This window comes from Mauremys mutica, chromosome 7 (genome assembly GCF_020497125.1).
Source record: "Mauremys mutica isolate MM-2020 ecotype Southern chromosome 7, ASM2049712v1, whole genome shotgun sequence".
NCBI lineage: Eukaryota > Metazoa > Chordata > Testudines > Geoemydidae > Mauremys > Mauremys mutica.
Window position 1 is genome coordinate 62,624,990 of NC_059078.1, and position 26,089 is coordinate 62,651,078.

Below are 26,089 nucleotides of genomic sequence, written 5' to 3' on the forward strand. Positions count from 1 at the left end.
AGCAAAAAGCATAAGGACCCAGAGCATTGAAGCAGCTGGCATTTGCTTTCTCAGCTACATGCCAGCTGGGTATTATGATTATCATCCTGCATTACACATAACACTGGCACACCTTACCATGAAAACGCCACCATTATTGCCTCTCCAGAGCAAATGTGCTAGTGGACAAAAAGAAAGATGTTTGTTAGCTGCCAGTCTAGCAAACTCGCTTATCGCTTGTACAGCAGCACTGCAGGGCCTGACTGCAGGATCTCTGCGTCTAAAAGCGTGTCTTTACTGCTGAGCTGAGCTATCAGCTTCCATAGCTGTAAGGCAGACTCATAAATGGCTACATAAGTGGATTAGCCAGTAGAAGGGGGCCCAAAAGCCACATTATTAGTGGGGGTTGGGGTTAGACAAGGATCTGAGAGTCAAGATGGGTTCATTCCTTCACATCTGTCATCACCAGTAAAAAAGGTTCTGCAGACCTAATTCTGCACTTAGTAACACCTGTGTAGTCCCATTTCCCATAGATTATTCCCTGGACTTCACAGCCAGACAGGGGTGCTGTAAGGGTGTGGACTCACCCCTGCAGTGCCTCCTGCTGGTCATCCATGGGAATGAACTCTTCCAGTGTCCTGGAGCACCCGCTGCAGGCTGGTGATCTGCCTTACCGCTGGCCCCCATGTCCCTCCCAGGACCCGGTGCCCCATTATCTGGGGTGCTGCCCCCTGGCAGTACCCCCACATTTCTGGGTCTCCCCCTCCCAGGGGAACCCCCACCCACTATCCCCACTTCAACTCAGTCTTGGCTACTGCCAGTCATCACTTAGCCCCCATTCACTGGGGCAGACTGCAGTGTATCAGCCACTCATCACAGGCAAAGAGGTTTGGACCTGCTGCCTCTGCCTACCCGTGGGCTGCCCCTTTGCAACCCCAGGACCCAGTTGGCCTTACCCTAGGCCTGCAGCCTGGGGGGTTTCCAGGCCAGAGCTCCCCAGCTCCTCTTGCCTTCCCCCAGCCCTGTTCCACCTTAGGTACCCAGGTACACTCCCTAGCAACCAGGCCCTTCCCCCTCTAAAGGCAGAAAGAGAGTATGTTTACTCCTGGTTTCCCAGGCCTTTATAGGGCCAGCTGGGTCTGTCTGGGGTGTGGCCACAGCTGAGACTGTTTTCCCCCGATCAGCCCAGCTTTTCCCCTGCCACAGCCCTCTCTAAGGGCTGTTTTAAGCCTTTCTCGGCAGGAGCGGGTGATCACCCTGCTACAGGTGCCAAGAGAAGTAAGACCCGAGCCCCTCACCTTGGCTCTGGGAATGCAGAAGTAAGCAGGTGTTGCATGAACTCCATGCCCTGAGCTGGTCTGCATAGAGCTGGAGGGGAGGTAAAGCAAAGCTGAGCCAGCACAGAGGGGGAAGTATTTCAGTTATTCAATTCAATGAGGTATACAAGTGAGAAAAAGACGGACTCCCCTCTGGTGTCTGTCACAGTGTTGCCAGTTTTATCATGAGCCTTGCAATATTTGGTGTTTTTCTTAAAGCCCCAGCTCTGGGAGTCATGTGATTAAGGGAAAAATCTCAGCTTTCATTAACTCCCCTCATCAGTTTCTCTCCCTCATGGTTGCAGAGCAAGGGTGACCAACCTGAGCCTGAGAAGCAACCAGAATTTACCAATGTACATTGCCAAAGAGCCACACTAATATGTCAGCAGGGAGAATAAAAAGAAAACCAAAAATGAGTGGGAGTTTATTAAAAAAATCCATATTTATGGGGTATGAAAATATGGGGCTTGGCTTGGGTTGTTTAAAATAACCCTCTTGGTATGGAGGGGTACCCATATATGGGGGGAAGTGACAGAATCCCAGTATGAGGGGCGGGGGAGTACAGAAAGCCTACCTATATGGGAGGGAGAGTAACACCCTGAACTGTGTCCAGGGTGCATGTACAAATATCTAAGTATGTGGGTGGATATGTAAAAGCAATCCTGGACTGGAGAAATTAACCTTGACACTGGGGATAGGCAGGACAGCTCAGTGGTTAGGGCACTAGCCAGAGACTTGGGTCTGAGTCCCTGCTTTCTCCCAGACTCCCTGTGTGACCTGGGACAAGCACTTAGTCTCTCTGATCCAGCTTCTCCAAGAGGTTTAGGCACCTTACTCCCATGATGTCAATGGGAATTAGGCACCTACTTACCTTTGAGGATCTGGGCCTCAGTTTCCCCTCTGTACAATGGGGGTAATAGCACTGTCCTACCTCCCCGAGGTGTGTGCAGACCAGTGCCCTGAGCATCGGTGAGAGCTCAGATACTGAAGTAATGGGGGGCCAGGGAAGATTTGTATGAGGGGTGTGTGTGTGTGTGGTGGGGGGTAGTTAAAACCTCTATGTGGGGGGAAGGGTGTTAAACACAGCCCCTGTATGAGAGTGAGTGACTATGCTCCCTCTGTGGGATGGGCTAAGCTCCGTTCAGTTCTGTGAGGCTTTGCCAGCTGTCCCTGTGTTACCAGCGTGCAAGGGGAAACGCCCCATTTGGCACAGACCAGCACAAGCAGGACTCCAGTGCTGGAGGGAACTGGGCTGACATGCCGCCCACAGACAACAACGCCTGTTCCCCCATGGCTCTGACTCCCTTCTGCACTCAGTCCTGTCCCTGCACTGGGTTCTTTATTCCTGCACGGCTTGGCCAGACATGGTGAGCGTCCCCTGAACGACCCCACCGTCCTTCCAGTGGTGGGTGCTGACCTCCTGAAGGCTGGAAAGGAAACACACAAGATTTGTGCAGTAATTTATATCGGGGCTCGTGTGATTTGTAGTCGCTAACGACAGTGCTGCAGGCTCTTGCCTCAGTGCATTAAGACGCACCAGTCAAATAAATAGATAGCAGCTTTATAGAACACATGCCATCCATCCACATGTCTGCAGAGCATTAACTAAAACTCCCAGCATACACTGGGTCTCATGTAAAATCTGGAGTGGCTCACAGGCGGGGGAGGTGAAATAAGGGAATAGTATAAATTCTGGAAAAGTTCCCAGGTTTTGAGCTGGGCTCAGCTGCAGAGCCAGCCTGTGGGGCCTGACTGGAATTTCCAACCCCCCTTCCAGCCCCAGCCCCCACGGGCCCAGGCTTGGTCGCTTCCTTATCTATTTGTGTCTTTCACCCCCCTTCCCATTCCTCACTACATTCTCCCCACTTAGTGACCAGCTTAGATACTGCGTCCAGGATGACATCTTCCCTTTACATCTTATTAATGCTTTCACGCAGGTCTCTAAAGATCTCCTCCCCCTCAGGGCCTGTACCTTGTCCCCACCCTCCTGGACCACTCCACTGCTTTGGAACATCATAAATTATTTGGAAAAAGAGGTAAACAGTGAGGTGGCAAAGTTTGCAGATGATACAAAATTATTCAAGATAGTTAAGTCCAAAACAGACTGTGAAGAGTTCCAAAGGGATCTCACAAAACTGGGTGACTGGGCAACAAAATGGCAGATGAAATTCAGTGTTGATCATTGCGAAGTATTGCTCATTGGAAAACATAATCCCAACTATACATACAATATGATGGGGGTCTAGATTAGCTGTTACAACCCTGACTCCATTGAAGTCAATGGCAAATCTCCGATTGACTTGGCTGGAGATAGGATTTCACCCAGTGTCTCCCCAAATCTGATCCTACAAGCCCAACTCTGCCAGTGCTCCCATCACTACAAACAGGATTCCACGCACAGCTGACTTGTGGAACAGGACTCACTCTATGGGGATTTACTGGCACACAGCTTGGGAGCTGGACCAGGCCTACAGCACTCTCAGTGAATTCACCTGCAGAAGGCTCATCGTGACTCTGCGGTGCGACCGGTCCAGGTGTATCCAGCCGGCAGCTTACATCCCACCCATACGTACAGCAGCAGGAGGCAGCAGCTAGGATTTTCAAAGGGGCCCAAGGGAGTCGTGCGCCTAACTCCCTCAAGGCCCTTTAAAAATCCTCGCCTACATTGCAAGACGAATCCCTCCCTGTCCAGTCCACATAGCGGCACTGCCAGGAGACATTGGGTGTGTGGAGACATTGATTTTGATGCCTTAACTGACTCCATTGGAACAGCAGGCATTACCTCCATGTCCAGAGAGCAGTGAATGTTGTCCTGGCCCTTGGCGCTCCCATGTGCTGATAGTATGTCGTGTATCTGGCACCCCGACATTAGACAACATGTTTCCCAGGCAGAGTATAATTTGCCTGTATATGTTTGTTGTTCTTTTAAACATCCTGTGAATGAATAAAAGTAAAGGGACCTGGATTGAGAGGGGCCTAGCCCCAGATCTAAACTCCCCACACCTTAGAGAAGTGCAGATCCAGAAGAATAATGATGCTTTAAAATCTCTCAGCGTTCTGCTGTCTGCAGAGTCAGGCAGCCATCTCATGCTGAGTTCAGTCTGAGTCTGTGTGAGCTCAGGGAAACTTAATTTGAGACTGGGAAATTAACAGAACAAGAAAGAACCAATGTAAATGCCCTTCTGACTGTTTGTGTGCGGGGGAAAAACATACCATTTACTAATTTGAAACAAGTGCAAATTTCATTTGAGTATAAATTTTATTAAGAAAATTATAAGTGCATACACAGTTACCAAAAGACATGATATAGATATAAAAAGTGTTTATTTTCAAAATACTGTATGAAAAGGAATTATTTTAAAAAGCACAAATGTATATAATATCTCCATAAAGCTGCCTTTCAGAAAAACTTTTTCACATTATCTGGGAAGTGTTTTTTTTCCTCAATAACAATACAAAATACAGTATTCACCACATTCTTACAACACTGATTTCTCAATGATCAGAGGTTGGAGGATGAATGCAGCCCTTCCATGGTGATGTATATGCCTTCTTCTCTGGGGTCAATGAAGATCTGGATTTGCAAACAAGGCTATTATGTGATTGGATGGTGGTAAAGGTTAAGTTTGTATTTTGGATATGAGCACTGACAAGTGCCTATATGCTGTAATTGACATAGATCAGTACAAGTTTTCAGAGAAGAGGGGATCGTGAAGATCCCAATAAAGGCAAAATAGCAACAAGAAATTATACAGGACCTGCATATTCAATCAAATATGTACATTCAACTCAGAATACAGCCTCCGTTGGAAAAGACCAACCACAGTCACCCTTGCTCAAATACCACACCGGTTAATAACACATTGAAAATTCACCCTTCACGCTTTCTCAAGCAGGACTCAAATAAGACATCAACATCTAAAGCTACTACAGTTGTAAAGCTCATATAAACATGAGTATTGGCACAGTGATAAATACCACATTTTCTTTCCTTTCTGGATTTTAAACCTGGGATTCTATGGCTGTCACTTAGAAAATAGCCACTCGTGAACATTTCACGTTTGTGGAAATTGCTCTTTTGGCACTGTTTCAGTGTTATTTTTTTTCTTCCTCTTCACATTCACGTGTAGACAGCTAGGGCATTACTCCTGTATGCCCCTGCTTCCTTCCCCTGAATTTGTCTTTGGTCAACAAATGTAGAAAGCAAAACTTACCACGGATCCATGTCCGTGGAACCAGATTTATGAAACCGATGCACTGCAACTTGCTAACATCGCAGAGGGCCACAGGAATCATAAAATTATAGAATCATAGGCCTGGAAAGGACCTCGAGAGGTCATCTAGTCCAGTCCCCTGCACTCATGGCAGGGCTAAGGATTAGCTAGAAGTGGAGCACAATTCAAGTATTAGTGCAAGAAGCTTTCAATTGTACAGGGATTGATTTCTCTAGTGTAAATTGCCTGTCTGTCATTTCTCTTTCCTGATTAACACTTCTGATGCAAATACTATAGAGGAAACAACAGAACCCTCAGAGACCCCAGCAAGTCACTTGCCCATAGCCCATAAAATAGGTCGTTAATGTTCCCTTCTCCCACAAAGCATCTACTTCCCTACGTGACTGGGACAGCCCTCCAAGGCCTCGTCTACACTAGGGGGAGGGATCGACCTAAGATATGCAATTTCAGCTATGAGAATAGCGTAGCTGAAGTCAACGTATCTTAGTTCGACTTACCTCGCGTCCTCCCCCATCGACTCTGCTTCCGCCTGTCACCGAGCTGGAGTTCAGCAGTCGACGGGAGAGTGATCGGGGATCAATTTATTGCGTCTACACTACACGTGATAAATCGATCCCTGATAGATTGATCGCTATCTGCCAATCCGGCAGGTAGTGTAGATGTACCCCAAGTGACCAGTGCCCTTCCATCAGTGTGATCAGTGCTGCTGCACCAGCCTTGCTGGCTGTTTTTGTCTCCAGCAGGGGGAATTGCACCAGTGCCATGCCTGGCTTACAGTGGCTGTCTACACTAAGGTTTGCAGCAGTTATGATGGCTGACACAGGGAGACCAAATGCAGTGCTCTGAGCACTGACCCACTGAGGCTGGCTTTGTCACCCAGGAGGTCAGTCCTCACACTAAGGGCTGTTTAAAGGGGTTTGTCATGGAAGGCAGAACATGGTTTCGGGTTTTAAAGGGCCGCTGTTGTGGCAAATGCACCCAGTCAGAGAGCGAGATTTCAGTCTAAACTGGCTTCAATGGGAGCAGGATCTGAGCTGGTGCCCAGTTCAGACAACGTGCATGAGGAGTCACTGTCCAGCAGGTAGGAGAGACAGATTATCATTCTGTGTTAGAATAGAAATTCGTAGGCACTTTCTCCAGGGCTTCTTTAAAAACCTGGGGGTGACTCCTACCTCTGATGCAGGAATATACTTTCCAGCCAAGTCACTGGCAACTGCAGACACCTATATCAGGAGGGAATCTGGCCCCTAGGTGACAAAACACACAATATGGAAGATGCACTGGTCTATGGTTTTCTTGGTCACGGAAGCTCTTTTTGCCTTTACACAAATGACAGAGGATCTGATCTGGCTCCAATTGAAATCAGCTGTAAAACTGCCATTGATGTCAGTGGTGCTGGACCCCTACTCCCCAAATGCCTACAAAAGAGGGTGCACAAGACATAAAAGCACCAACGTCATAGGAAAAAAACAATAGGCCAAATCACATGCACTGTTTTCAGTGGTTTCTGCTTCAAAGCTGATGGGGCGACATGGTGCCCACAAAGCACATCCTATAGGGAGGAGAACACTTAGTTTGCCACAGTGACCAAAGTGGAAAATAAGACCTCCCTGGGACAGACAGAACAGTGCTTTGGCATGTAAGTTACTTGCAACAGAAGAGAGTGCTTAGTATAGTAGCCCTTGCATGCCCAGAATACAAGCTCCACATAAAGGAGAAGATTCCTTCTGAAGAAACCCACCCAATACACAATGTTGGGTATCACACAGATATTTTGCTGCTTGGGATTTTCCCCATTTCTCAGTGCACAGTGTAACAAAGAGACTGCCCCATCGCTGAGATACCTTTCCTCTACATTTCCTATTTCAGATATCTTTATACGTGGTAACAGAGCTGGGAATCAAGAGGGAGAAATAACAGGCCTGCAGGGTTGCCGGAGGTGGCACGTGTCTCCTGAGTGATACCTTGTTGTAAATGGAGCTCTGGACACTAGATCGTTTCACCGGCAGACAGAGGCATCTCCACCTGGGAACTGGGAACATTTGCCCGCACGCACACTCGCAAAATCACACTCTACTGTGCAGACTTGGGCCAGCCCCAGTGTTACTCTCCTGCCCTGTGTCCTGTCTCAGGTAGGGCTGCAGACAAGCTCTGGTTACAGGAATGGGAAAATGCATTGCTTTTTATGCTGAGTCATTGGGAGCATAGGAACATAGGAATTACATGATCGAATTGCACCTCACAGCTCATGTCCTGCTAGGTAAAAACTCTTGGATGCTGGCATGAACTTAACAGCGATTGCTAAATAATACAGGCAAGGAAAACAATATTATACTGTAGGGTTAGTCTAAATTCATCACTGCCACCAGTGCTAGATGATAAACCAAACTACAAAAAGATTGTTTTTTAAAAAAACAAACACATTACTCCATAAAATTGTATTGTGAAAGCAAGCCAATTTGTGCAAAAAAAAAGAGAAAAGCCTTTGGAAATGCATGAAGCCTTGCCTTTGTGCTGCATGATAACAGTGAAATGCTTTCATTCCCTAATACTGGTTATCTGCTCTCTGGGTCCTACAGTAAGAAATCCTGTAGACGGCTTACAATGCTTGCCTCTTACATCTTGAACCTCCTGTTGATGAAGAACAAAGTGAAATACTATTAAGGTTTCTTTCAGTGGAAAAGAGCTTAGTTATCAGGCCTAGTCACATAAGGGTTGCCACTACATTGTGTGTCAAGACAAAAGCAAAGGCAGTTCAGCTGCATGGTGCCTGAAGGAGGAGTTCTTGGGGCCCTGAAGCCTGAGCCCAGCATTGGTGGTTATTTTTGCAGGTAATGCTGATCATAGTCAGTAAAGTGTTCAGCGCTAAGCAGGAGAAGGGCTGGCTAGGAGGCTCATTCTGGACCTTGAAGCCTGAACAAGGAACACTGCTGCGCACAGAGATGCAGCAAAAACGAATGGGGGAAGTGGGGATAGTATGGGGTTAAAACATGATCAGAACTGGCCCAGGGAGCAAAATGCATGGAACTAGGACAGCTCTGCAAAGGGGGATGGTGCAGAGAGCCAGGAGCAAAGGCAGTACAGCCAAGTCACGCTGCTCTTGTGCTGCACGGACGTACATCACCATTCTCTCATCTCTGAGCCACTGGGCGGAATCTAGCTCTGAAAGGGGACAGGCCAAGCCCTGCTCTGTTCAGTTCCCCTTGGACGTCAGAGCGGATGGCAGGCAGGTGTCTGCCTTCCCCTGTAGTTAGCTGGGAGTGACCATTTGCTTGGGGTCATTTGCTCAAGCAGAGGCGGTCCGTTACAGCCTGGTCCCTCAGATCCCAGGAGCTCACTGTGCCCTTTCTTTGGTGCGTCTGAGGAGAATCAGCTTTGCAAATGGCTGTGGGTTAATATCAGGCTATTAAAAAAGCTTCAGACCCAACCCTACCCCAGCCAGCTGTGCAGAAGCACATTCTGTCCCTTGCTGTTACCCATCTGAGCAGATCAGCCTGTGTGTGATGAGCCCCAGTGACAAGAGCTGCTCTCAACTCACCGCAATCAGTAGCCTCGGACACTCGTTTGAACCATGACAGTTACTAAAAGTTAAGCAATTTTCTTCTCTCAGAAAGATACAGAAGATCTTAAGTCTCATACCCTGCTCTCCCTAGCACAGGAGATCTCAGGTCCACCATCCACAAGGGAGAGGAGAATGTTGCCCATTTGCATCACGACATGTACAATCCTCTGCCAAAATGTAGCTAATCACTCAATCTAATCTAATAGTCCCAAGAAAACAGGTGGCTTTCCTTAATACCCAGAAATGATGGCCAGTGTAACAGTCTGCACTGCACACCTACATTCTGCTTTTGTCATTTAAAACATCAATAACATATCTACAGAAGTTGCTTGTTATTTCTCTCTGTCACTTAGTTATCAGAAGGACAAAACTAAGCTCAAGACAGGGAGCCACAAGCAGCTGAATCCTTAGCCTGCCTCCAATTCTGGCTTGCTCGGTGTGCCTCAGTTTCCCCACCTGTGAAATGGGATGATAATACTTTCTCCACCTAACGACCTCCACACTTATTCCAGGAATGAAGCAGCTAACGTCCATAGGAGGAGTTGGAAATATGAAGCACTAGGTATTTTCCTCTGTTGGGTGTTTTAAGTGGGATGAAACACACTATAGGACATTAAAAGGATTTGCATTTTTTAAATAACAAAGCTGAAATATGGTATTTCACATCTTTGTGTACAGTGTTAATTAGCAAGTCCAGACTGTGTGAGTGCCCATTGGAGGCTCACTGGTGGTGCTATTATTTCACCAACAAAGGGCCTGTGTTTTTAGAATACGACATTACATAAAGGTGGTTCTCTTTTTAATAGTGTGAAATCCCCACCCCCTCCTGCTGGCAAGTGCTATCATAAGCAGGTGCTAATACACAGCATGCACAGGCCTTTCTTAGCACCCACCACAGAATGGGGAATAGTCAGACAAATCCGCCTTGTGACTTTCAAGCTGGGTTCTTTAAGCAGTGTAAATGCAACAAGGCCATTTTAAGAGTGTGAAAATGAGTCCTCTTTGACCATGCTCTGACAGTCTCTAAAATCAAGCCTGTTGGCCCAAACTGATCCCTGGCATAACACCACTGACCCGCCCCAACATTACCATAATTTCTGAGACCCTGACAATCTTTTACTGTATGTACCCTTGCAACCCCGCTGGCAGGCAGGGCAGTGCTCTTATCCCCATTAGGCAGGGCACAGATTCAGCGACTTGCACAAGGTCACAGAGGAAGGCTGTGATGGAGCAGGAATTGAACCTGGGTCTCTCCCAGACTTACGCCCTACCCACTGGGCCATCCTTGCCCTCTGGGAACTGGCACCAACCACACAGTCGAATTGGTCCATGAGTCTCTTGGTGCTGCTATTTATTTTATAAGGGTCAGGAAGTGGTTTAAGTCCAAAGAAAAAGAGAGAGAGACAGCCAAAGAAATTGGCCAGATACAAAGGGACTGATTTGCATTGACACCAAGACCCCTTTACACCACTCTGGCAAGGTTAAGTGGCCTTCAAGTGGGTATAAATTACAGTAACACCCGCTTCCCAGCCCTCACTACCAAAGTGGTGTAAAGGAGCCTTAGTGTAAACCAGAACCAGGCCCAAAGTGTCCCGGTGATAAGCCTTTTCCACTTGCTAAATAATCCCCATCAGAATATTTCTACAGCATCTGGCATATAAGGATCTCAAAGCAATGTACAGGTACCAATTAATGGGGCTGGCTACACTACACACCTCGTTCGGCAGCGTGTAGGGTACGTGCAGCTGCATGCTGCAGTGAAAAGCAGACTGCGTCCATACCGCAGCATGTAGCTGCATGTGCCCATGAAAGGCTGGAGCAGTCAATGGGGAAAGGCTGAGCCCCTCCCTGATGAGAGTCTTTTCCTGCAGCAGAGAAAGGCTCCAGCAGCTGGGAGGCAGCGGGATATGATGCTGCTAAAAACAGTAGTGTAGACAAGAAGGCACGGCTTGTAGAGAGCTGTGCAGGGTATGTACTCGCATATGTTCCTACACCCTGCAGCGTGTCGGTACGCTACTCACCTAAGCTGGCCTCCCAGCTACACTGCTACTTAAACCCAGGCTAGGGGGCTATGCAAGTGCATACACTATGCACCACTGAAAGCAGTATGCAGCAGAGATGTAGCGTGAGTCTCCCAACACGCCTAGGAGGCTGAGAAGCATCATTACCCCCATATTTCCCCTGGGGAAACTGAGGCATGGGGAACTCAGTCATCTAACTTCCCATGCACAGTTCCTGCTGAAGTCAATGATCTGTGGGCACTCAGCACAGCTGAGGATCAGGCCATCAGTGGCTTGCCCGTGGTCACACTGAAAAGCAGCAGCAAAGGCCCAGCGTGTGACACAAACACTAGAAGGGCTTTGCAGAACATCAGGAAATATGGACCATGACTTATTATCCTTAGTCGTTATTTACAAAGGAGGAAGAGCTGCCACTAATTGATTGACAAGTGCTAGAACTAAGATTGCAGCCGGCCACTGGAGAGTTAGAAGTTTCCTTATTTCCCCCAGAAGACTCAAGGGGAATCTTTTTCTATTTTACTTTCCTCTCCCTTCCAGACCCACAAGCTTTCCTGTTTGTACCAGAGCGGCCAGCTGAGCTTAGCAAGCTCCAACATCTGAGGCTTAAGGAAGGGTTGGAGTCTGGGCTAACTAATGCTAGATGGATGGGCAAGATGCATACTCTGACCTCTCTTTCTTCTTGGATCTGCTAACTCCTAAAGGGCCCGATTTTCAAATCTTTACTTGAGTGAGGAAGGAGGATTACCAGGGTTGGGCTGTAAGTTATTACATGAAGGGAATTATGGGTAGTTAGCAGTTTCAAGAAAGATCTAACTTGCCCTGTGCCAATCAAAATGGATGTGAGATTAATAATGTTGACTAGCATGGTTACGCAGTAGTCTTTAAAGCCAGATAGAAGATCTGAGCCCCCAATTCCCAATAATGTTAATTAGGGTTGTCAATTAATTGCAGTGTTAAACAATAGAATACCAATTGAAATTTATTAAATGTTTTGGATGTTTTTCTACATTTTCATATATATTGTATTCTGTTTTGTAACTGAAATCAAAGTGTATATTATGTTTTATTACAAATATTTGCACTGTAAAAATGATCAACAAAAGAAATAGTATTTTTCAATTCACCTGATACAAGTACAATAATCCAATCTCTTTGTCATGAAAGAGCAACTTACAAATGTAGATTTTTTTTGTTTGTTACATAACTGCACTTAAAAACAAAACAATGTAAAACGTCAGAGCCTAGAAGTCCATTCAGTCCTACTTCTTGTTCAGCCAATCTCTAAGACAAACAAGTTTGTTTACATTTACAGGAGATAATACTGCCCGCTTCTTAATTATGATGTCACCAGAAAGTGAGAACAGGTATTTGCATGGCACTTTTGTAGCTAGCATTGCAAGGTGTTTACGTGCCAGATATGCTAAACATTCATATGCCTCTTCCATGCTTCAGCCAACATTCCAGAGGATATGCTTCCATGCTGATGACAGTCGTTAAAAAAAGAATGGGTTAATTAAATTTGTGACTGAACACCTTGGGAGACAATTGTATGTCTCCTGCTCTGCGTTTTAACCACATTCTGCCATATATTTCATGTTATAGCTGTCTCAGATGGTGACCCAGCACATGTTGTTCATTTTAAGAATACTTTCACAGCAGATTTGATAAAACGCAAAGAAGGTACCAATGTGAGATTTCTAAAGATAGCTACAGCACTCGATCCAAGGTTTAAGAATCTGAAGTGCCTTCCAAAATCTGATTGGGACGGGGTGTGGAACAACACTCTGATGCAGAAACTACAGAACACGAACCACCAAAAAAGAAAATCAACCTTCTGCTCATGGCATCTGACGCAGATAATGAAAATGAATACGTGTCGGTCCACACTGCTTTGGATTGTTATCGAGCAGAACCCGTCACCAGAATGGACACATGTTCCCTAGAATAGTGGCTGAAGCATGAAGGGACATATGAATCTTTAGTGCATCTGGCACATAAATATCTTGTGATGCCAGCTACAACAGTGCCATGAGAACGCCTGTTCTCACTTTTAGGTGACATTGTAGACAAGAAGCGGGTAACATTATCTCTTGCAAATTATAACCAAACTTGTTTGTCTGAGTGACTGGCTGAACAAGAAGTAGGACTAAGTCATCTTGCAGGCTCTAAAATTTTACATTGTTTTATTTTTGAATGCAGTTATTTTTGTACATAATTCTACATTTATAAGTTCAACTTTCATGATAAAGAGATTGCACCACAGTATTTGTATTAGGTGAATTGAAAAATATTATTTCTTTTGGTTTTTTGCAGTGTAAATACCTGTAATCAAAAATAAATATAAAATGAGTATTGTAATTGAAATCGATATATTTGAAAATATAGAAAACATCAAAAATATTTAAATAAATGGTATTCTATTATTGTTTAACAGTGCAATTAATCGCAATTAATTTTTTTAATTGCTTGACAGCCCTAATGTTAATATATTCTACTGATGTCACATAATTGTGTATATTACATGAAGGTGCGATGAATATAAAGCAGTAATAAAGGGTAAGCAGAATTAGTGAGCAAAATGTTTTTCTACTGAAAACCATCCTTGATATTTCACTATCAAGTCAAACCCATTCATTTTTCAAATCAAGTTTTAAACTACGGTATTTGGAACACCTTCCGTCCCCCATAGCTGCAGGAACATAGTGCGGAAGAGACCTAAGCATTTAAGCACCGGCATAGAGTAAGCTTGACACATAACTAAACAAAGTAAACTTTAAGCAATTTGCAAGCAACCCTTCTATAAAATGTATTAATTTTTTTCCCAGAAAAATAAATTCCCACATACAGTTTGGGGGTTGTATCATGAAACAATTAGCCATTTTTATTGCTGGTGCATAGAGGGTAATGTCACATTTGATACAATTTCAATACAAGTGAAAAAATATAATATATGGCTGATTGAAATTGATATGCTACATTAACATTTATAGCTCTATAATTATTTATTTTACAAGCTGTTAGTAGTTTGGAGGGATATCAGTTTTTGAACTACCAACGTTTGCATGGCTCCAATTCAAAAATATGGCTTGTTTAATGAACTATAAATATATTCTGAAATACATGTAATTGAATAAGTCAAAGCTGTGCACTAAAATATATCAAAAACATGCCCCGGAGAGAGACCAGATCATCTATGGATGATCTTCGAGCATGGAAATTTCATGGATGCCAGCATTTCTGATTGGAACATGAAGATCATGCCACAATTGCAGGCTTAGTGGACACAAACATATGCTTTAACTGAACCAAATTCTCATCTGTTACCCTCATGTAAATCTGGAGTAAATCTACTGAATTCAATAGAGCAGCTTCAGGATTGCAGTAGGGTAAGTAAGATCGGAATCAGACCTGAGACCAGAATTGGGCCCTTTGTTCTCAATGGGGCAGGCCCAGGTCTCCACTGATGTGAGAGCAGAAGGTGACCCAGGGCCGTTACTCTGCAGGTTCAGCAAGGTACTTAAGCTCTTGTCTGTCTTTAAGGGGCTACTCACGGGTTCCAAATTAGACAGATGCTTGAGTACCATGCTGAACTCGGGCCTTAATGCAGCACAACACCGCTTGACAGCAGGAGGAGCTACCTGTATGTGAAAGGCCACATTCTGCTCTTAGTATTACCTGTGCCGAACTCCAGTGCCACTCCAGTGTAGGCAAACTCTGTCCACATGGACTAGAGTTGTCCCAAGGTCAACGGGACGGCACACCAGGGGCAAAGGAAGGCAGAGAGCAGGGCAGGGCTGGAATCGCTAGTGATTTGCATAGTGGTTTCCATGCGCCCCACTCTCTGTAGCCTCACCCCAGTCCCAAAGGGGTTTGACTGACTCTGAGGGAGGGTGCCCCATCCCTAGCTATTGAGAAGCCCCCCTGCCTGGAAGAATTCTTATCCCTGGCTCCTGAAAGCGCTTCAGAAAAGCAGAGGATGGAGTGTCAGCAATGCACCAGCCTACCTCACCTCCTTTTCCTCTCTGATGCCCCTGATCCCTCCCTCCTTGAGATGTCTCTTCCCCTCTGCAAATGTCTGGATTCCAGCCCTGCGTCACACTGCAAAAAAAGCAGCAGCTGGGGTAGGGTTCAGCATGGATGAATGAGGTGCAGAAAGGGGTGAGGGGTTCTGCGTGCACAGGGGGCCTCGCTGCTCCAAAGGCCACTGCTGGCTGGTCCTTTGGCCGAGCCCTTCCCAAGCAAGGAGCTCCCTCCCCTCTTCCCTTGATTCATTTCCCATCTGAGGCAGGCTGCAAAGACCTGTTTGCACAGAAATGACTGACAGTCTCTGTTCTGTGCTCACTCACAACGGCAGCCAATTGACCTGGATTCTAATGAGCCAGGCTGACTGGTGTGGGATCCTCAGCGGGAGAGCCCCATTGCAATGCCATGAGGAAAAACAGGCCTGCTAATGCGCCAGGTGTGGCTGAACACCATCTGGCAGGAATGGAGAAGGTTTGTTAGCAATGGATGTTGCCTTGGCAAATTTTAGTGGCAAAGGCATGATTTCTGCCTGCCAACCCCCACTAGCCGTCAGCTGCCAGTGCACACAGACTCCCAGCACAAAGAGGAGAAGGGGCGCCAGAGATACTTTACTAACAAAGATTCTGAGATAATTGTGGATTGTGTGGGGGAAGGGAATAAAGGAAGCATTTTCCTTGGGAGAACTGCTCTTTTAGAAAGAGGGAAGCCCATTTTTGACTTGCTAGGATACCTCTTGCCCCAAATACTGACAAATCTCTTAATATAAAGTATAAAAAATACTGTAAGACACTGTTTTAATATACACTGGGTAAACTCAGACCCATCTTCATAGCAGTGCCTGATTTCACTGAGTACTTGGTCCATATGATTAAAGCCAGCCCTAAACATCCTACCCTTTAAGTTCTCAGGGTGTGTTATCTGTAAGTCCGTATGTTTCTTGCCTTACTTGTTTAAAGCTTTTTCCAGATATTCCTGAATCCACTTTAACTTGGGATCAATGCACACTTGCTTACTGTTGTTCTTCAGCCTTGCACTGTCAAAAGAAAGAGAAGAGTTGTGGTGTGAAGACAAGGGATACCATTGCACAAAAGGCCTCCTGGGCCGAAGTCTGCCCTCCATCCTACCTGCACACTTCTAGTGAAGACAATGGACAAGCTTACACCAGATGTCAAATTCTGCTCTCAGCTTCACAAGGGTGAGTCTGGGGTAACCGCACTAACTTCATGGGAAATGCTTTGGATTTATACCAGTTTAAGGGCTAGCATAATTCAACCCCTCATCTGAATCTCATTTGTTGGCAGCTGTTGGGTTGCATGGGCGTCAATGAGGAAATAAATTGATTCTCCGGATTTTATTATTAGCATCCGCGTTACTGCCAGTGCTGGGCATGTGTGAGCTGCATTTCATTTGGAAAGAACTGATGAGCATACACAGTCTCTGCAACAGATTAATTAACAAACACCTCTGAACATTGCCCGATGCTGAGCCCAACTCTGAACTTTCACCCAATTTTAGAACAGAAACCAACTGGACTTTCGAGAGGATCCAAAAGGTTCTTCTCTTTCTTTCTTTCTTTCTTAATTCTCATAGGGGTTTGAACTTCTGGTCTCCAGGCAGGGAAAGAACTGGAAATGCCAAGTTGCCAGAGAGGAAGAGTCTCTCATGTGTTTTCCAATCAGCCCCGGAAATGGAAGTTCCAGAAATCTCTTGAGAAAGCCTGTTCTCATGAAATTTCCAGCCCCGATTTACAGACTCAGGAGGTTTAGATTACATACGTTACAGATAAAGATCCAAACTTCTGGATGCTTATCTGAACTAAACTCCATCTCCCAGCCTCTGGAAATTCATCTGTCACTGGCTTCTGGGTTCAATGGGAAACAAGATATATAGCACTTTATCCAGAACATTTAAAGCTCTGTAAAGCCAGGCACTGATCCTTCAAAGTGCTGAGTACCTGTTCTGAGTGCTGAGGTCCCTCACCTCCAGCTGAGCATGGTGGGAGTTGAGGACACCTGGTATCTGCAGGAGTTGCTCAGCATCTTGCAGGATCAGGCCCATCAATGCCACACTAACAGCACTGGCAATATGTTGTAGAGGAATTACCACCTCTTACTACTATGCATTGATGTAGACAGGCCAAATTCTGCTCTTCATTACAGACGCAATCCTGCCAGGTACTGAGCACTTTGGCCTTGATCCAACAAAGTACTTAAGCACACGCTTAACTTGAAGCACCTGAGTCTCATTGACCTGGGCCGGACTGCTTAGCTGCTTAAGTAAAGCACCTGCTTAGCTATCTTGGATTGAAGCCAAAGTGCTCCACACCTCCACACCTGAGCCCTTAATGTCTAATAAAAAGGAAGCCAATAAAAGAAGCAGGGGGATCTGAAATGTTGCTAATTCTGCAGTCATGCGAATGCTCATGTACTGGTCATACTGCTGCGGACCCGATCCTGCATTCCCTCTGCTAATAGGGTTTCCATTGGGCCTGGTTCTGATCTCACTTATGCCAGTGTAAATCAGTGTAAATCCCTTATGCCAGTGTAAACCAAATTCAGCAAAGTCAGACTCATTGTCTTCACATGGGAACTGCAGAATTGGCCTTATACGGGAGCGTAACAAACTGAAAGCACAAACAACCACTCTCCAGGCACAGAGTATTTAAAGATAAAGACCAGCTCCTATACAATTTGCTCAGGCAAAATTGCCCTTGACTTCAAAGGGAATTTGGCTTGGGGAAAAAAACCCACAGGATCACTCCATAAATCCATAATAAGGGGTTCCAATTAGATGTTTCAGTCCTAAAAAATGACAGATTTCAAAGCAAACAGCTTTGATTACTTATTTAAAGTACTCACATCCACAATCCAGAACACATCATGCCACATAGCAACTGAATTCAATGTTAGGATAAAATCTGCTAAAATGGGATTTTTAGAAGTTAGCATTTGTTTTGTTTTTTTAATTTCTGTTGGGTCCAAGGGGCAGAATTCCCCAACATTCTGTGGCATTTGAATTTAAGGTTCCATTTCGGGTACATCTCTTTTATGTCAAATTTTAAACAAGGGGGGGAGGGGTTGGATCATCTGTTCTGTACACACTAAAATACACTTTAAACAATAAACATATTCAGACCATGTCAGCGGGAAAGAAAACAGGTTTTTTTCATTTCAATACGTCATGGTCTTTGCCATCTCTAATTACTTCGCTCTCATGTTAATCAAGAGAAAAATGCATATCACATTGAATCTCAAATGTCTGTCATTATGTTTAAACTACTTCATATCATTCCAAATCCCCCCAAAGCCTTCCCAGTGGGTTTCTCTTGACTCTCACGATGTGTATTAGGCATTCCCAGAAGAGCACAAATCCATGTACTTTAGCTGTTTAGATGCAGGCCTCTCCATTCCATCAAGTAGCAATCAGAGCCGGCGAAACACACAACACATCATGTTTATGCCATTTTCAGGAAGAGAAAATTATTTCTCAGTTTGGACTGAATTGTCCATTGTCCTCCACCAAAATGAAAGGCAGGGCACATGCAGGAAACTGTGTGGGTAGGATATTTTCTAAAATAGATATATTTTATGTTTACATTTTTAGAGTCGAAATTTGTCTTTGTTCTTTTTTGGATTTGGGGTTTTTGATGAAAACTCTCAAATTTCCATTGTTTTTCCATTGTTTTTCTTCCTGAAAACGCCCCTACCCTCATCAATAAAAATGAATTCTTTTTTTCTGAAAAACCGTCAAAAAGCCATTTTCCGCAGAGGAAATGTGCTGACTGAAACTATTCTACTTGCTCTGCTCCGTACCTTGCAGAAGGCACTGGGCCCCATGCAAATTCAAACCCAGGCTGGGGCAGTGCATGGAGGCTGCGGACCCTTTTACAGAGGTTGGCGAAATCTTTCAGCTCCCTTCCTTGCCCAGCTTACCGTCTGAGGCCAAGGAAACCCTTAAAAAGCACCCGGAGACTTACACAATCTGCAGCGAGCAATTCGGGGTGGTCAGGATTTTGAGGTGCTTGATGTTGGCTTTAGCCACGTTGCTCTCATAGAACCTGCAGGGGCATCGGTAGGTCAGGCTGACGGGTTTCTCTGTGGGATGCAGAAATAGAGAGGACACACATTACTCGTTCCTTCTTGGCAGTGGTGCCAACCTGCAGCCCAGTGGCACCTACAGTTCCTCTCCTAGATAGATATGAAGAAAACATATAGATGAAGAGAGCCATGGAACAGCTGTGGCCTTGGAGCAGTGTGTCAGACTCCTCTCCCATTCCCATCCATCCGGGCCTTCTAATCCTGCTGCTTGTGATTTTAGAAGACAAAGGAAGGGGTGAGAAACTGGACCCTAAGAAATGGAGAAGAGATTAGAATAAGGAGCCACTCAATTGTCCTGAGTTGCTGCTGGTAATTAGATGAGATAAAGGATAGAAGAGTGAGGCACTTGTCTGCTCTGTTATTCTTGCCAAATGATTTTGACCTGAGGCCAGATTAGAAGGTAGGCAGCAGAAAGCCAGGAATTCCAAGGAGTCCAAATCAAAACAAGGGGCTCTGCCCAGGTGCAAGCTCCTGGCTGGGAACTGATCTGAGGCAGCGCATGCCAGGGCCTTTGGGAGCTTTCCCAGGGTCCTGCCGTACGGCCTGGCCTGTACTCACAATGCCGAGTGCCTGCTGGCAGGGGGCTGCTCCCAGAGTAGGCACTCTGCAGCGGGAGACAGGGCATCAACAGTGTGGATTCGGAGCCTTCTGATCTTCCTGCACATGACACAATCACAGCCATTCAGGACACCCAGTCATGAGTCATTCCGTGCGCTACATGGCCTGATTCCATACTGCTTAAAATCAGTGGGTAGTTTGCCATCAACTTCAATGGGAGAAGGACCATATTTAGGCCTTGAGCTTAAAATTCTGGAGGGGATGTGTATGCAGGACAGCCCGGCTCACTCTTGGGGCTGATCCTGACCTCTGTCCCTAGGCTGAGCCCCCACTGAGGTCTGGAGGGACTGCATTATCCAGCCCCCAGTGTGTACACAGCTGAAATTGTGACTCCTTCCTGAAACGTCTGCACACTATAACAGAGTCGGGGGCAGCATCTCTAGGGCCTGCAGGACTCGCCTTGGGACTTTCATAGGATTTCAAACCGTTTCCCGTTGGACAGTTGTTCAGTTGCTGGTTGTGAGCTCTTTGAGGGAAGCTGATCCATGAAGTTTGGCGCAGGATCTGGGTTCAGATCCAAATTCCCCAGCCTAGCGCCTGAAGGAGTTTTGGATCCAGTGTTGCCTTCCACGTCTCTGTTTGTTTTGCTACACAGCAGAGCCCAGTACCCAAACAAAGCTGCCCTCAGAGGCTATGGAACAAAAAGGGACTTTGAATCCCGCGCAAGCTGCAAGCTCCTTAAACTGCTGTCTGGGAAGGTCAAAAAAGAGGCAGCCAGTAAAACTGCACCTGATCTGCAAACCCTAGACACTGACTGATGTTCGTCTCCAGTTACCCTCAAACGTACCCTGGGGCACAACACTGGGGGATGCACTGTTTCTTCAAGAAGGAAATTACAGGAAAATCCTTATCACCAGCAACCTTTATGAAAGATTGTGTGAGCCAGTGTCTGATCCCCACTGCAGAGCAATTGCAGTTGCAGGAAAGAAACGCAGCGTAACCACTGACCTCAGCAGAATCCTCCAGTTTTACTCTGGTGGTCAGAATCTGGGCTGTGCGTAACGACGATGGAGGCGGGTGTGTAAGGACTGTTGGCCAGTATTCATAGAGTTTGTCCCATAGAGTGAATCAGGGCATTCTCCTGGGCTAGATGTGACTATCTACTGACTAGTGATTTTATAACCCAAGGAACATATATATCAAAGTGAGGCTGCACAGGTCTTAAACCCGCGCTCTTTTTGCACAGGCAGCATCTCATTACAGTAGGCACTGCAAAGAGCTCTGGGGAGTGGGCAGCATGTGCATCAGGTCAGCTCTCAGCATCAGCCCTGGGAAGCCAGGGAACCTCTGCTTGCAGCTGCCTTGCTAGTGCTCCAGCCTAGGGAGGCAATGACTTCCCCAGAGCTCCCCCTCCCCAGGTCAGACGGACACACACTAGGGCTATGTCTCCACTGAGAAGAAGGCAGGTCTCTCCCAGGTGATCACTGAGGCAGGTAGCATTTTACCGGGATAGCTACAGTGCTTCAGCAATCTCAGTAGAACCCCAGCACCGGGCTCTGACCCACAGGGTGCCTCTCCACCTGGAGCTGGAGGTGTAACTCCTCGCCCCCATATCTGCTCTGATCCAACTAGCAGGCTAAAAGTGGGATGGAGGTGGAGCAGCACAAGCCACCGAGCTCACCATCAGGGCGCCTCTGTTCTAAGCCCGCTAGCAGATCAGAGCTGGGGCGGGTCCCACTGGGGCTGGAATTTACCCCTTCCAGCTCCACCCCTTGTTAGATCCCTGTAAAATCCTGAGTGGAAGCAAGTCCCGTAGGTGGCCAGGTGAGTCCAGGGTAATACCCCTGGGGCTGGCTGCACCTGGCTTATCCTGCAGTAAAACAGAGCCTCCACTCCACTGTGTTTTTACAGCAGGAAAGCCAAAGGCTTGTCTACATGAGACATCTGTACCAGTTACACCAGCACAATCACACACATATAGTTAAGCCCATCTAGCCCTCCATGTGGATACTCTTATTCCAGGATAGGGTGGCTCTTCCCCTTTGGCTTAAATCCCTTCCAAACAGGTACAAGATAACATCCCCAAAAAGGCCTCTTATACTGGAATGAGTGTGTCCACACGGGGGTTACAGCGGTTTAAATTCACACCTGAGTCTATCATTTCCCCATGTAGACAAGCCCTGACACCTTATGTATCCTGCCCTACAAACACACCTCTGTGTAGAGGAAAACAACAGCATCCGCTGAGCCCACCATGTCTGCTTAGGCAATGGATGACGGGGAGTTTTGCCTGGGTAAGGACAGCAGGGGTTAACCCAAAGGGGCTATTTTACCAGGACACTGACTCATGTAGCCAGCTTTCCACCGTGGATCAGAAACCAACCGAGAAAGCCACCGTGGCAGGCTGAGTGCGGAGGGCGCAATCACCCTCCACTTCACTGCAAGGAGGAGTCCCTGAGACTCCTTTATCAGGCATTTCTCCCCCCCCCCCCCCCCCCCACCCAGCACCACTCACAAATGCTTCCCTGGGCTCCTGCCGGTCCCGGGGGCTTGGGACATCACTCCTATATAGAGGGTTTGTGGGGGGGGGGGTGTTGAATATTGCTGTATTCAGCAGTATCACATCATGATGAAATTGCTCCACTTTTAATAAAGTGAGATTGGGGGAGCGAAGGTCTGCTCTTAGCTCAGTGTTTCCTTTATTTATTAATGCAATTCCTGACACACACACACCCCTTAGTCTCTAAACCCACAAACTGTGAGTCACCTGGAGAACTCAGCCCCTGCAAGGAGCCTGTCTGGAGCTGCTGCCGGAGCAGCGAGGCCCCTAAAGGAAAGCAGCATCCCCTTCTCCCCATCCATGTGTGCCAGGGGCCGAGGGCTGCAGGAGCCCACCACAGCCTGGGCAGCTGGACTGTAGGCAGGGCTGTGCCGCTGTGAAGCTATGCCCACAGGTACAGTGAGACCAGGGCCGGCTCCAGACCCCAGCGCGCCAAGCGCGCGCTTGGGGCGGCATGCCGCGGGAGAGTGGCAGGCGGCTCCAGTGGACCTCCCGCAGACATGCCTGCGAGGGTCCGCTGGTCCCGCGGCTCTGGTGGACCTCCCGCAGACATGCCTGCGGAGGGTCCGCTGGTCCCGCGGCTCTGGTGGAGCATCCACAGGCGTGCCTGCGGGAGGTCCACCGGAGCCGCAACCAGCGGACCCTCCACAGGCACGTCTGCAGGAGGTCCATGGGAGCCGCGGGACCGGCGACCGCTAGAGCGCCCCCCGCGGCGTGCCGCCCTGCTTGGGGCGGCGCAAATCCTAGAGCCGCCCCTGAGTGAGACGGGTTCGGATGGTCACCACCCCATGCTCAGTTTACCCAGGCTGCAGCCAGTTACGGTCTGCCCAGGAGTTACAGTCCCGATTGGGGGTGGGGACAAGAGAGGTGAAATAGTGGGAGAGCTAAAATCGCTGCCTCCCAATGCCTAAACAGAGGGGGGCACGCACATGTAAGCGAGTCCAGGGGCAGCTAGGGCCCAATCCTGCACCCTTTGAGGCAGTGGGATTTTTGCCATTGGAGGCAACAGGATCGGGCCCCTTGTCAATATCTTGGGAGTGAAACTAACACAGCGAAATCGATGGGGTGAATTCCTGCAGGGAGACCTTGGGCAGGGCTCGTGCAAGTTACAAGGAGCCGCTTGCTGGAACATATCCCAGCCTAGAGAAGGGACTTCATGGCCAAAGGAGTGGGAAAGGCGCGTGTGATCAGCAAGCCGTCTACCTAGAGCAGGGGTCGGCAACCTTTCAGAAGTGTTGTGCCAAGTCTTCATTTATTCACTCTGATTTAAGGTTTCACATGCCAGTAATACATTGTAACGTTTTTAGGTCTCTTTCTATAGGTCTATAATATATAACTAAACTATTGTATGTAAAGTAAATAACGTTTTTAAAATGTTTAAGAAACTTCATTTAAAATTAAATGAAAATGCAGAGCCCCCCGGACTGGTGGCCAGGACCCGGGTAGAGTGAGTGCCACTGAAAATCAGCTTGTGTGCCACCTTTGGCACGCATGTCGTAGGTTGCCTACCCCTAACCTAGAGAGAGATCCCACGGGGTAGCAAAGGCTAATGCACAGTGAGCAAAAACTCCCTTCACGCTCTGCCCTGGGGAGACGGGATTGATTTTATTCATCTACATTTGAGACCAGCTCGTGTTTACATTTTCTCCTTCTTAAATACAATTTCGCGCCTCCAAAATGTTGATCAGCCAGTCTCTAAACGTCCCTGGTGCTCAGTTAAGAGAATCCGAATTTATCCCGGGTAGGGTGTTATCTTTATACATCGGATTCATTTGCACGCCAGATAGATTTTGTAAAAAGCACATTCCCGATGTATCGTGCACAGAGAGATACCTGCCACGATTGCGCTCAGTTCTCCTCTCTCAATACAAACATTCGCGGGCTTATTTCTGAAAGGATCTGATCGCTCGAAGGACCAGCGCCCCACAAGCCAGGGGAGCGGTGCACTTTTGTTGGGGTTGGGGGTATCAAGGAGGCCGGTGTTTCGCTTGTTTTCCAAGGGCAGAGGCTATTTCTAGGAGGGCTTTTGTCATGGAAAACGTCCCATGAACTTAGCAGCTGCGATTAGTTCGCATTTGCAGCCTAACCGCATCTGATCTGGGCGCACCAGGATCAACACAGGTTCGCAGGCGCCCGGGTCTCAGGGCTCTCCGGAGCGCTACAAGACACAGGTGTAAGCCCCCCCCCCCCCCCCCAAAATCAGCAGACCCAGAGACACACCCAGACCCAGAGACACTCAACACACGTGCCACCCTCCAGCTGCCCCGGCTCAGCCGCGCGCACCCAGGCCGCAGCGCATGCCAGCCCCTACCAGCAAAGTTACCCGGTGCCCCCAAGATCCAACCCACAGCAGATCGGCCAAGCGCCGAGTCATTGGAGCGGCCAAGCGCCGAGTCATTTTCTTTTTTCTCCCGCTGCTGTCCAGAGGAGGGAGGTTTGGTCTCTCTGCTCAGGGGAAGGAGCCCCACGGACAAGTGGCCTCCCGGGGCTGGCTGGGAGCAGACCCAGAGCTCCGCAGCTGCTGAGGGGTAGCCTGGAGCTGCGCTCCGCTAGCCGGAGGACGAGGTGTCGCTGTTGTGTGATTACAGACACAGCTAGGGCGGCTCTCGCTTTGCACCCAGAACCCCCTCGGCAGCCTGCCCGAGCAGATCGCCCCGCTGGCACCCCCGTTCCCCGATCCCTGCCGGGGGCTGTCGGTCCCTGCTCAGGGGTCGCTGCGGCGCGCGGAGGGGCTGGGGACTGGCCGGGCCAGCGAGCTTTGCACAGAACTGGGCACCGCTGGGCAAGGACACGCGAGCAAATGCCCACGGGCGGCGGACGCCAAGTCCCAGCCGTGGCGAGATCCGCCCGTGGGGATCGCTCCCAACCGCCGCGTTGCTGGTTTCTCCTTTCCAACGGAAACCTCGGCTCAGCAGTCGCTGGGACCCGGCCAGCTCCACAGACACGCACCCCCCAGCCGCCGGGGAAACGAGCTGCAAGCGGGCCGGGACTTCTGCAAAGTTTCCCTCCCGTGGGCTGAGAGCCCCCGTCCCGCCTGGCCCATGCCCCGATCCCCCCGCCTGGCCCATGCCCTGATCCCAGCTCCAGCCCCACCGTGCCTGGGCAGACGGCAGCAATGCACCGGGGGGAAAGGCCGCCGCGACCCGGGGGGCTGGAGTGGAGCCATCGCACTTACCCTCCGAGAGGGAGAGGAGCAGACAAGTGAGCAGCGCCAGGGCTTTCCCGTTCATGCTGGCGAGGGGGGCGAGCTGGGAGTGAAAGTCCGGAGGCTGCTGCTGCCGGCTGAGCTCTGCTGAAATGCCTGGTCCCCTCCCCTCTATAGAGGGGGGCGGCGATGCGGGGCGAGGGGGAGGGGGGTAGCCAGCGATGATTTATTGCCCGTGGCATGTTATTACATCCTTCCTCTACTCCTATTGCTGGAACCAGACCAGACAGCCCGTCGCTCGCAGCCTGCGCCCGGCGAGGCCGGGATCCGAGCGAACTGCGGAGCCCGGGGACCCCAGAGGGTCGCCAGCTGCAGAATCGATGCCTCGCTGCCTCGGGGAGGCTGCAGGAGAAGGGGGTGGGCAGGCTTGGGGGACAGGCCATGTCCCCTCAATGCACTTGTCGAGCGAGGGGGGAGGGATTAGAGCCTCTCACCCCCGGCCTGCAAGGAGGGGCTGGCCGAACCCGGGTAAAGCAGGCAGGCAGAAATTAAGATTAAAGCGGCACCCACTAAACTGAGCGGGCTGCCCACGT

General features: G+C 48.3%; 1 protein-coding gene across 2 annotated transcripts; it reads right to left on the minus strand.

Annotated features, from left to right (window-relative positions):
- Positions 1 to 6,074: 6,074 nt before the first annotated feature.
- CXCL12 (C-X-C motif chemokine ligand 12) lies at positions 6,075 to 25,677 on the minus strand. Of its 2 annotated transcripts, none has more exons than XM_045023975.1 (4): positions 25,527 to 25,677; positions 19,113 to 19,230; positions 16,083 to 16,169; positions 6,075 to 8,161 (listed from the first exon to the last, which is right to left on the minus strand). In XM_045023975.1, exons 1-4 carry the CDS (start codon positions 25,579 to 25,581, stop codon positions 8,146 to 8,148), a joined length of 276 nt encoding a protein of 91 aa, XP_044879910.1. In that variant the 5' UTR covers positions 25,582 to 25,677; the 3' UTR covers positions 6,075 to 8,145. The 2 variants fall into 2 exon arrangements, with proteins under 2 accessions (XP_044879910.1, XP_044879909.1); XM_045023974.1 differs by lacking the exon at positions 6,075 to 8,161 and adding an exon at positions 13,954 to 15,211.
- Positions 25,678 to 26,089: the final 412 nt, after the last annotated feature.

Coding starts and splice junctions, on each gene's coding strand:
- CXCL12 (XM_045023974.1), bottom strand. CDS start 25,581: ATGAACGGGAAAGCCCTGGCGCTGCTCACTTGTCTGCTCCTCTCCCTC. Junction 16,170..19,112: donor AATTGCTCGCTGCAGATTGT/GTAAGTCTCCGG, acceptor TTCTTTTGACAG/TGCAAGGCTGAAGAACAACA. Junction 15,212..16,082: donor CTGGAAAAAGCTTTAAACAA/GTAAGGCAAGAA, acceptor CTTTTTTTGCAG/TGTGACGCAGGGCTGGAATC.